Consider the following 12,714-nt stretch of genomic DNA (forward strand, 5'->3'; position numbering starts at 1 on the left):
ACACTTTCAGTTTTGGAGGGCCAGAAAAGCTTTTGCCTTAAATAATCTTGGTTTTAGTTTAGCTAGCACTTACAAAGGGATTCATCTGGATTACTCCATTCACAGGTGAAAATCTAACTGGAAGCTGAAAAAGCAGGAAATATTTCATTCTTTTTACCTTGTTTATCATGCAATCCAATTTATGCAACAAATTTTAATACTTAAAGATGTATCCAATTCTTTAAGATCTATACACATATAGGGAGCTATTTATTTTCTGTCAATGCTGCTCCCATCACTGTCCACAGAGTTTTGTGTTTTCTTATCTTCCTTTCAGTTTTCAGCAGTTCCTTTACATTTTATAGGCCAAGTTAAGCTTTTGTTTTTCATGTCAGTGTGTTATCTGCTTAATTCACCCATCTTTTTCCTATATTCTACCCATCTCTGACTTTTTTTTTCCTCCAAATTGATTCCAAATTTGATCTTAACTGTTAGATTATGGAATTTACACATCCCTTTAATATTCAAAGTTTCTCAAACTTTCTGGTTTGGAGGCAGGAAAGGATTGCCTCTCAGCAGGTTTCAGGAATTTCCAGCAGATATCTAAGTAAGCATCTTCTGTCCTTCCCTTCTGTAAAACAGTGACTTCATAGGACATCTTTTTTATATTAAAGTTCCCAAATATCTTGAAACTACTTGATGATTTCTAGGAGTGTCACTTTTCTTCCAGGCTTACGTGGTTGTAATTCTTGAAGCAACTAAAAGAAAAGTGATTATTTCCCTCTGTTGCATGTTTCAGAGCTCTCAGGAAGGTTTAGTAAGAATACCAAAGGGTTATTTGATAGCTGGCATCCTGTTATTTCCCCTTACACAGTCTCCAAACATTTCCCAGAACAGTTTAATTTTGGGATACATTCATCCTCAGTTCTTCCCAACCTTACCATGTTCCCTCCAACACTTATATGTCCCTTTACCATAAAAACAGTATCTCGCCCCACATGATTTTAAACTATCAGTATAGAGTTTTAATTGTTTCTCTGTTATTGTTGTACAGATGGATGAGTGAGGGCCATTGTTCCAGTTGGTCTCCTATTCTTTAGCCCAGGGGTGTCAAAAGGTACAGCCCACAGGCCATAAACCCATAACACATCAGGTACTGGTCTCTGTGCTGCATGGACTCAGAACCCATCTGCCATAGGCTGCAGGTGCTAGAGCTGGTACATGCACTGCACTTGATCAGTCTGGGGCACGCAGTGCACAAGGTTTGTGGGGGCATGTGCTGCATGCAGCACTTGCATAAGACTGGCCTTGCACACTGGATCCACAACTGGCTTGCATTGGGCCCATAGACTGGCTGTGCATGCCTGATCCTGGGGCTTGTCTGGCCTGGGCACCACATGTAGCATGTACCCCAAACCAGCCTTGCACATTGTACAGGGCCAGGGCTAGCTTGAGCTGCCTTTGGGGCTCATCTAGGGCACATATGCTGCATGAGGGGCCCATGGACTGGCCACACATGTTAGTTCCAATCTGTAGGGTTAGACAAAGGTAGTACCAAAGTTAGTGTAAACACTGTATTTCAGGGCAAATCAACACGTTTTAATAGTTATCCTAGCCAATAAGAATGAATCTGTAGGGGAATAACTATATGCAAAGCAAGATTAGAATAGCATAAAGTGGTAGGCTTCTTGGCAACCGATTTAAGTTGCGTTTAAAATTAGTTTTTTGTTTTTTTTTTCCAACTGCCTGCTTTGTCAGTTCATCCTGCTTGAGCATTTACTTCTGTATTTTTCAAGAATTATTATTTTAGGTACTTCTCTAGTGTTATTTGAAAAACCTGACAAATTAATGAACGTAGCCTTCTTTTTTCCTTTGACATAAAAGTAAACTAATTGCTCTTTAAGTTAATATTAAGGGAACTATAGTTTCACTTGTATATTCTCTGGATGACTGTGTTGTCTCCATTTTGTCAAACTGGAGGATAAATCTCTAAAGTGTTATCCTTTTACATTTATGCATTTGATAAAGGGAAATGGGAGAATTTACTTTGTTACAGAAGAGTTTTATCATAGCTTTCCCCCCCCCCCCCCGATTGCATATCAGTATTTGTTTATTACAGACTTGGAACTACATTTTGGTTAACAGTTTTATTCCTAAAGCAGTACAGTGACTATGAGAAATAGTATGGTTGGGTCTGAAGTACAGTTGCATAGTGACAGTTTCTCTTGTTTTAAGAAAAACAAAGACACCAAACTCCCATAGACTAATATCAAAATAATACAGTTGAAAACTATGTTATTTTTTTTTTTTATGGATCTTCCACACAATTTAGTAACTAATCATGGTATGAACATTTTTGCAATACTTTGCATCTGAATAGTCTTCCTATAAATTCTAAATTACCATCTGTTTTAAGGCTCATCTGAAAACCTGCACTCTCCCACTTATGTCACTTAAGTGCTGTCATTTAATTCTATAAAGCATTTTTTCTCTCATAGGGAAAAGGGTATATGGTTTCAAAAACTAATGATTCACTATGGTATTGTTACTTGGGTCTTGGTTATGCAATTTCAGCTTTGATGTTTTCATGTTTCACAAGCTAAGGTAGGAAATGGAAGAACCCTAAGATGCTACAGGAAATTGCTTAAATAGCTTGGTAGATGTTGAACTTGAAGTCAGTTTCATGGCATTGGAGACATTCTGCTCTTGAAAGGCCTTATGTTTCAAGTGGGGGGGGGGGGGAGGGGGAATTGATCCTGACCAAGTGGTCATCTTATTTGATAGCATACATAGGAAATTAAGGTGTCCTGACCAAATTCCAGTATTGGCAATAACTTCCTGGCTACCTGTTGAAATGTCCCACCAGCCAGCATTCTCCCTTTGGGATGACTTTTGCATACAGATACTCTCCAGTTACTCACCTCCCTCAGATAGCTGTTTGAGTCATCGGAAGAACCAGTGCAGAGTTGGTCTCCAGCCAGTCTTTCATAATGGAAACCAACGCCAAGCCAACTAAGCCCCCCAAATAAATAAATAAAGATAAACACATCCCATCGTTCTTTCCTTATGCTGGGAAACCCCTCTGTATACCAAACCCCAGCTCAGCCCCCATAGTTCTTCTTCCTTTGGCTTGGGAGCTCCCTCTGTACCCCAGCCCTCCAACTTTATTTCATATTTTACCTCTTCTCAAGGCTAATACAATTGTTGCCTGACTTCTCCAGGCTTCATGAGTTCTCCTTCCAATCTCTAAAGGCGCACTAGAGTGACTGGATCACTTCCTGCAGACTTTATCAGTTCTTTGTTCTCTGCCTGCCTTCCACTGGGCACAAACTCACAGGATGTTCACCCTTTACTGCCTTGTAAAGAATCTCCTCTGGCATGACCCTGCACGGGTGTAGCTAGGAAGGCCTAAATGAGCCCATGTCCATTTTAATGCCTTCCCCCTTCAGCTTCCCTAGCTAAATCACTTATACAAGCTGGTACCTTGGGGTGGGGGGACAGCAGCTTCCCTCTGAGACATAATATAGTTTTCTGGTGGGGGGCAGGACAAATTCTTTTAAAGCAAGAGCATAGAGAAATTTGATAATTGGAATAAACAGAGCAAAGCCTTAACACTTGTCTCAGAAAAAGCCTAAAGAAACTAATAGTGTTTGAAGATTGCCTGGAAAGTCACTCCTTCCCAACAGAAATTGAAAGTTAAGGGTCCCCAAGAACGCAGAGCTTTCAGTCCTCCATGAACAGATCTGAGAACAATGAGCTCAGGTATCCCTGCCTAATTTCAACTTTCTTGGTATCTAGTAACAAGTAATAAAAGCTGTTTTAAACTGAGATTAACCTATTAAAGCTTACCTAGAAATATGTTGGAAGCCAGTGTAGTCTCAACCAATAGCAATGCACTATAATGGACAGCCATGACACATTCTAGCTAAAGCTTTAAAGCAGACACCAGGTGTAATGATCTCTCTGTAGCCTAAAGGGCATGTCATAGAAATATTGAGGTTTTGAGAGATGCAAGTGAGGCAAAGTTCTTGGACATTCATGTCAACTACCTGTTCAGAAATGCATCAGGGTAAATAAGGTATCCAGATTGTAGCTGTATTGGTAGAGGGGCAAAAGGAATCAGAACTCATGGTAGAGGCGATATATTTTATTAGACCAACTAGATTTTTGCAAATCAATCAAATCTTTAATTGCAAGCTTTTGGGCACAAGCACCCTTCTTCAGGTATAGGAGAAAAAGATTATAAAGACATTCTCCTGGGTAGAAATGGAAGTTCATATTTCATAGGAGAGTTGAAGATATGTTAAAATCTCCTGTTTGAAATAACAGGGTAAGTAACCAAGGAAGATGTATTTAAGACAAAGACATTGTTCTCTGCTGCTTTGGTTCTTCCAATTTACTACTTAATCTCTTATAATGATTAATTGTGTAATGCTGTTGTGGAGCTATTAAATGGCTCCTACATTCCATTCCCAGGTGGCTGTAGTTTAGTCTTGAAGGAAGTTTGTGGTATATGAAATACACAAAAATAAATAAGTGAAGAAGTAATGTAAGTGTAAATATTCTATTTTACAAATGGATTTTTGCTGAAGCTGATGAGGTCATATCTTGACCGAGTTATATTACTGCTTCTCAACCTGGGACTGGCACCTCAAGCCACAAGACCCCCTCAGAGGTGCTGCAATGCACAGAAGCAGAAGACTGCCCTATGCAAAGGACTGCAGCATGCACACTGCTGCTCTGTTAGAGCTCCCTGGTAAACTTAAGCAGACAGAGCTTCCTTAGGATGTAGCCCTTCCTGGTCCACCCCACTTCCACCAGGAGCAATGGAGTTGGTTATACCAGGAAAGAAAGAAGTTACAGCCCAAGCCTGTCTTCTTTAGAGTTACTAGAGATCCCCAATGCAGCAGGAGTGCACACATGTGCCCTCCCCAGGCTGGCTGGGTAGCAACATCTGGTTGAGAAGCACTGGGGTAAGTCAAGGTAGCACCAACAGTACCTCCATGTTCAAAGCAGTAGTGCAGGCATGCTGGAAAGGTTGGCCAACCATTAGGTAGCAGTCTTAGTTTACAACAAAGATCAGAGCTGCTCATCTCAAGGGCCCCAGCACTGGGACCTTGGGGATAAAGGGCCAGGCCCCAGTTCTCAGTGCACATGCAGGGAAACTGAGCACCACTCGTGTAGATGAACATTAAAGTTCTGAGGCAGAGTGTGTATTCTTCATACAGTCATTTATGTATGCACCTAAAAAAGATACATTTTATTCCATGACCAAAAACTAATTATTTTTTTTTTTTTTTATGTACACACTTTTCCTTAAAAGGAAACTTCTAAGTTAGTTGCATTTCTCTGTAGTCTGCCATAACAAGAAAGAATGGTCTTAGTAATCCTTAAAAGCACCATTTCATTGGGCAGTTATTGATACTAAATGCCCAACAGCTTATTTGACTTGATGATATCCATGGAGCCATAGTGCATTGTGGGTCACTGGCTCATACAGTGAACTAGTAAGTTCACCAGTTCAAATAGCATAGTTCATATATTATACGTTCAGCTAGAACCATTAACATGCATGTATTCTGAATGCTGCAAGACTGTTTGGTCACTTGCTGTAGAAGTAAAAGTTTCTCTGTAAGAAGGTCTGTCCTCCCATCTTCCCCCCCCCCAAAAAAAAATAAAATAAAAAAAAAAAAAATATGAAACCAGGTTTGTCAGTTTTACATCAAGTTCTATGGAAATTTAAACTAACATTTAAAAATCTTTTAATCCTTCATACTTTTATAAATAGCTTTGCAAGTTCTAGTTTGAAAAATGCAGTAGTATCTTCTCAGCCTGTAAAGATGATCTCCAATCAAGAATGTCATCAAGAGCCATTAATCTGGGGGGGGGGGCATTAACACTTCATTAACATTATGTAGCAGGGCCTTGGCACCTCTAGTGCCCCCACTATACCTGGTCTCCTACTCTGGCTTCCCCAGTCTGGCTTCATCCTCTGATCTGCCACACTTAAGCTTGCTGTTCAAGTTAGTATTACTTTTTAGGAGGCTGCTTTCAGAGAACTGGGGTTTGGCCTTTGATACCTTGCTCCACCCTCCTTATCAAATCATCACCACGCTGCCAGCTTGATCACTCTTCATACCCCAGCCTAGGCAGGACTCTTGATGCTTTTCAGGGCACCTACCCCTCTAGGCTCTTATCCATGCCTGTTCCCAACAAGTCAGCTACCTTTCTAGATTCTTGCTCTCATCTGTCCCTGGCAGGCTACCATTCAGGGCATCTACTGTTCTGGTCTCTTCTCCAGGTACTAGTCCCAAAATACAGGGTATATCACTAGCACTCACCATGACAGCAGCCTTCCCAGGGCACCCCTTTGTGGCCCTGCTGGCCCCAGTAATGGATTCCAGATTCCCCATTAGCTATATATATATGCCTCACTTGTTTTTAAGTTTATTCATCTATTTAGATCTCTGCTCCCATACTCTAGCAGCACTTTTTTTTTTTTCCCCTCACTGTCCCCACCCTCCGAGCCCTTGGCATCTGCAGGGCTCAAAGCACAGACTGCTACCCAGGCACCCTCTGAGGCTTCCATTTGCCCCTGTAGCCATAACCCAACCCTCCACTGAGAGCATAAGGCCAAAAGATAAATAACTATAACACAAAATACTACTTATCTGAGATAGCCAATAGAGTTGTTTTCCTAGCAAGATCAGTTTGCCTCTTCTAGTCCTGGAATAGACTTATATAGTCCCTGGCTCCTCCCTTTTCTGGTCACTTGATTTGGCTAGCTGCAAACAGGGCCCAGGTGATGCTAATTAGCTATCCACCAATTTACCATCCTGCTGCCTGTTGCTTGTAAGCTAGGCTCTGTAGTCATTCAGTTGTACTGCTTGTCTCTGCTAAACTATTTTGCTAGAAAGCAACAGGGCTTCTGCTGCCTGCTATCTTCCTCTTCACTACTGAAATAATGGGTTAGGGGTCACCTGTTACCAAGATGGATCAAAATCAACGATTCTTTTTAAAAATAAAAAAAGTGGATTCTTTTGATTTAATTTTATTTTTAAGATGTTTTTAAAAAATAAACTTATAAAAAGATAGTTTTAATTTAAAATATGTTAAAGCTCAAAGATATCATGGAATAGGGATTATAACTTTTAATTATATACTACTTGAGACAATATTTTCAGGTAACATTTTATAAGTTTTATAAATAGGTCACCACAGGCCATGGACTATATTAGGGGCCCAATCTTATGGGGTTTCCAGAGGCTTCTCTACAGATTAGTAAAGATTAAAGAAAACCACAATACCCAGTAGGACTCAGTGCTCAGTCTAGATCATCCCAGTAAGTATCTCTGTGATGCTTCATTTTAGTTCTCAAACTGTGGCTTTGTGTCTCCAGAGATCATAGGCAGACAGGGGTTCTTTTGGGTAGATGTGATATCTTTTATTAGACCAACTAAATAGTTGGAAATATTGCTACAGAAGAAAGCAAAACCCCTACCATCCATGCCAATCTGACTGTAGGCTAAAATTCCCTCCTTATCCCAAATGTGGAAATCTGTCTGAACCAGAGCAGAGGAGCATGACCCTCTAGCCCAGCTTGTCTCAACTGGGGTGCAGTGAGATCATTCCAAGGCTGCTAAAAGACTCAGCCCTTTTATCAGGAGGAAAGTGATCGCTTAGCTGCCCCGCACAGCCTAGCAGCCTCTACTTCACTCCCAGCATGTTTGGCTGTGTGTATGAGAACGTAGGCAGATGTGGAGCTGCACTTTTCAGCCTGACTTGCTCTAGCTCTTCCCTTGGCCCTGGGGATGGTGGGAGAGGTTATGAGTGTATATGGCTCCAGTAATCAATGTGCAAGTCACTGGAGGAGCAGCTGCAGTAGCAGGAGCTATGCTTGCCCCCCTTGGGTCAAGAGCTGGGGAGGGGGCAAATATTGGAAAAAGCAGGGGCATGGTAGGGTGAGGTTCTGCCCCTACCACAGTCACCTGGTATCAGATAGATTCTAGCTTGCTGGTTTGCAACTGGCCTGCTATTAAATTAAAAAAGGTTGGAAGGGTGCCTTGAGGGTAAAAAGATTAAGAACCACTATACTAGCAAATAACCTAGGTTTTTAGAATCTCAAGAAGAGCATCAGAACATCACAATCAAAGACCCCAGTCTTGACTGTTGCCGTGATTGGGAGTTTCCTTGTTTGTTTTATTGAAAAATGGCCTCTTACAAATCTACCCTGCCTTCCTTTTGTGCTTACATCAATCACGTTATTCTGAAAACTCATATCTGAGTTTCTTGAGTTTTGTTTGTATCCTATTATATCTCAGTGTGGCCTTGCACACCAAAAAGCAGTCAAGGATCTCATGTGATGGGTGTCTCCCATTCATTAACTGGCGTCCTTGCATCTCATAACAAGTACAAATACATTTTATTGGACCACCTATATAGTTGGCAGAGCTAGCAGATATGCATGGTAGGCTGCACGTTTTTGTTGGGGATTCAGCATAAAATTTCTTTGATTCCAGTCATGTAACTGCTGATGTGAGTATTGAGACCTGGTCCCCACTGCTGGGCTCCCTACCTGCCACAATGTGAAAGATGTGCTGCATGTTCACTTTGTTAAGGGTGATGTTAGGCTCTTGGCCCTCCAGGACCTTAAAAAAAATCTGTGCAGCTGGACCCCAGGTTTAAGGTCCCAGGGCATTGTGAGTCTGAGCTAAGGAGCCTCATTAATTAATACTGCTGAATGATAGATCATTGTACATTGTTAAGATTTGCAATTAGCAAGGAGATGCGTAAAATGTAAAAAACGTAGGATAAACTACTCTTTTTTTTATATATATATATATATATATGCCAGCTTAATTCAATGTATACTATGATGGATACTGAATTTTCTAAAAGTAATACAGATTTAGTCAATAAGTATTAGTTGAAAGGCATCCTTAATTCTGCCTTTTTTTTTTTTTTAGAAGTGCTTACTTTACATCCTAGAGGGGGGATTTTGTAAGTAGATTTTTGTGTCACTTCATCGTTTTGTTTTTTAGTTTTGCATGAGAAAGCAAACTGAAAAAAACCCATTCTGTTGCATCCTCATTGACAGCTACATTGTTCATACCTTAGGTCAGAACAGTTGGATGCAGCACACAGACCTGACATTTGGGTTAAGAGAGTAGTTGATAGATGGTAACACTCTACAATGTGAACCAGTACTAGAAGGTGGTGAGACATTTTACGAGATGTTTTGTAAAATCAGAAGAATGGTGACTCGGGGATATCAGGCTTCATTTCAGCTTCTGAAGGGAGTCTGCTTTAATGGGATCTGAGCCTTTTGGTCCTTCCCCATGTTTGACCCACTACTATTCCATTTCTTCCCAGTCCTGTCTCTGCACTGCCCTTCTGTCCTTATCCAAGTCTTCACTCCTCAGTCTCAATTGCAGTCGTAGTCTTACCACTCCAGTTTCCTTCTTCCCATCTCCTGTTGAGCATCTGTAATAATTGGCAGTCTATAATTAGAACCAGGGTCACCTGTATAATTCACAGGTCGTAATTTGAAGCATGGATTATTTCAGAAGGTGAAAATATTGTTTGCAGTCAATGTCAGTATAATTCTGTAGTTCCGACCAAATAGCCTTATACTAGAACTTGGACAGAAAAGTATTCTAATATAATAAAAGGCTTAGTCTGTCTGTCTGTAACACTTCTGGCCAACTGCACACGTGCCTCCAAGTGGGTGGGCAGCAATTGGCTGGGCAGCCTGGGCTGTGCAGGCCCAAGTTTGCGCTGCTGCTAGGGAAGTTTGGTGGTGGGGAACATGCCTCTGCTGTCCAAGCAGTGGGGCTTCTCCCACCTCCCTGCCTGAGGGCAAAGGGTAGGGATCATGGTGGCGGCATCCGCTAGAACAGCTGGCAGGGAGGGAGGAGGAGACCAGGGAGGCAGACAGATGTGGGCCAGGTGGACCCGAAGCAGCGCGGGGAAGGAGCAGGGTCAGACCTGAAGTGGCAGGAGGGGGGTGGGAGTAGAGCAGGGCCGGACAAGGAGCAGCAGGGGCGGGGGGAGGTGGGGCAGGCTGGACCCAGTGTGGGGGCATAGATCAGGGCCAGATGAGAAGCAGCGATAGAAGGAAAGGGGGGACATAGGGCTCTGTCCCCATGGCATTCCCCCCCCCCAAGTCATTCTTGATGGGCAATTTGCTAGTGACTTTCAGAAGACCTTTTAAACTTTCATTTTTGGTTCGTGGACTAAGACTGAATGGCTTGTCTTCATAAATTCTGTTGGGGCACTCCAGCATGGTTTTTGCTTTTAAAAAAAATTAAATATTTTAATGTCTGAATAGAAACATGGAGCATTTCTATACACAGTTGGGTAAATGGGTTTTACCTGAGATTCAGAATAAATTGTTCTGCTTTGCTTTATAATCTCAGGAAGTCAATAATTGGTTCACAAAATGAGGAATTCTTCCCATTATAAGTTGATTAAATAAAGCTATAGCAAGAATGATAATAAAAAGGAGGAAATGAATCTTATCCATCACTTTAAAACCCATTCAGAAGAGTTGAAGTGTTTTTGATATATTGGAGAATAAGTGATCTGCAATGGATTGCTCATTTAGTTTTTTGTATCAGATGGTTGAATTCATGTCATGTTTGAGATTTGTACAGATTTAATATGGAAATAACTTGGTTTTTGTTTTTCTTTTTTTAGCCTTCTGTTGAGTCTTCAAGCCCAGGTAAATATTTTTAATTTAACATTTTATAAGCTTAGGATGAATGCGCACTTTAATAAAATGCTGTCTGATAGCATTTTACTTGTCTGCTGAATGTTATTGTTGGATTTAATTCAGCATTACAAAATAAAACTCCAGGCATTACCTGCTTCCAGTTATTACAGATTTACTGTGTTTAAGGTTTCTAAATTTTAAGCAGGCATGTAGATATGTGGATTATATGTGATGTAATGAACTATATCAAATAGAAAGAAATTTGGTTAAACACTATTTAAATCAGTATTTTGTGAATCTTAAAAGCAACTTACACCTTTAGAAGTGGCTTCTTACATGCATCTCCCATATGGTCTTATCTAAACCAGTAGATTGTAAAAATGGCTGCTTTCATTTGGAATTAAATTGTTGTTTGTTACATTTTGGTATGCTTTAATTATGCGTTACATTTTGGTATGCTTTAATTATTTAGTGATGTAGTCGTAATTAAATGTTGTTATCAGAATGTGTAGTTCTTACAATATAGTAGAATATATTGTAGTTTTCCTTAAGCACATAAATGAGAATGAGTTTCCTGTCATTGTAGTTTCCATTTATACAATCAGAGTAGCACCTGAGAATTGTATGTGGCCTTTCATCAGTAGCTAAATAGTATTGAAAGCACAGAAATTTCTGCGGGTCAGGATTAAGGTAGATTTAGAGAGTACTGTAATGAAATATGTATAGCCACTGCTTCTGATATGTTGGGTACTTGGCTAGTGATGATCACACTTGTCCTATGTTTTCATAACCACTAAATTCGCTTACTTAAATAAAGGTGCAGCAGTACCAACAGTATCTTTTTACAGTGATACCAGTTCACTTACAGATTATATCAACAGGAAAATATTTGCTTCTTGTGATTCTTTAAAAAAAAAAAAATTTTGACTTCTTTCTAAGAACTGGTTGGTATCTCATATTCCAGTTTGGTTGACACACCCTTCTTGCTGGGTATAGTCAGTGTTGCACTTAGCTTTTATTACTTTATCCAAAACAATTAGCATTGCTACAACTGCCATCTTGGCATTGAAATGCAAGTTTTCCAGTAGCAGTGAATATGCTTTTCTTGGTTCTTTGGTCTTAGGTCTTGTCTAAATAAACAAACTATCACTTTAATTATAGTGTGCAGTTTAAAGGGAAACAACCCCTTAATGTGGATACAGTTATAGTTTATTTCAGTGCAGGAAAGAATGAACTATACTGGTGAAAGGCCCTTGATGTTGCTATTAACAGAATACTTGGGTTGTACTGATTGGATTGTTTCGATAAAACAGTTTTTTAAAAAGTAGTTCACGCTACTAACTGAAATACGTAGACTTTGTTTTGCCTGAGTTCTTTGCTCGGTTTTTAATCTATGTTGAATAATTAAGAAACTCCAAGTTTAAGTATGTGTTTCTATATGAAAAAATATACCTGTCTTCCCATTGCAAAGTAGTTCTGAAATGTTACTGTCATAACATGTATAATAATTGTTAACATTTATTTGAAGATAATATTTGAAATTTACTACACTTTGCAATTTTAAATTGATTTGTCAATTTAAATTTTTGCAGCATGTCTACAAGCCAAGTGTTCTCCCATTTTAAAGATTTGGAAAGTGCAACTTGGGTTATTTGCTTAAGCAAATATTACTAAATTATTAGCAGAATTGGGTTTATAAATATTACTGAGTCAGCATTATAATTAATCTGTAAAATTAGTCTTTCATTTAAAGTTGATTCAGTTGCTGTTTAGTTACTAGATCTAGACTTTTCTACAAAGAATACTGTGAAAAGGTTGAAGTGGCAGGAAAGGATTAATCATGAAAAATTAAAGCCTTGAATGCAAAGAGTCTTAACCTTAAAACTTCCTACATAGGTTTAAAACTTCCTGCTGTTCTGTATGTTTGATTATCTATATAACTTATTCTATATCCTTCATGTTGTAAACGGTGATGTCTTCCAGGAAGTCACTTTGGTACTAAGTCACTTAAGTGACATAAC

The 12,714-nt window shown here is 39.8% G+C and overlaps 1 protein-coding gene across 2 annotated transcripts in view; it reads left to right on the plus strand.

The window, feature by feature from the left end:
* MIER1 (MIER1 transcriptional regulator) overlaps positions 1-12,714 on the plus strand; it is a 58,375-nt gene that overhangs the window by 4,508 nt on the left and 41,153 nt on the right. For both annotated transcript variants that reach the window (XM_059727920.1, XM_059727919.1), the window contains exon 2: positions 10,678-10,702. Coding sequence is in view for 1 of the 2 variants with exons in the window: in XM_059727919.1 (XP_059583902.1) it covers positions 10,678-10,702 (25 nt within the window). In the remaining variant the exon portion in view is untranslated. The remainder of the gene's footprint in view (positions 1-10,677; positions 10,703-12,714) is intronic.

The sequence above is a fragment of the Alligator mississippiensis genome, chromosome 5 (assembly GCF_030867095.1).
Source record: "Alligator mississippiensis isolate rAllMis1 chromosome 5, rAllMis1, whole genome shotgun sequence".
NCBI lineage: Eukaryota > Metazoa > Chordata > Crocodylia > Alligatoridae > Alligator > Alligator mississippiensis.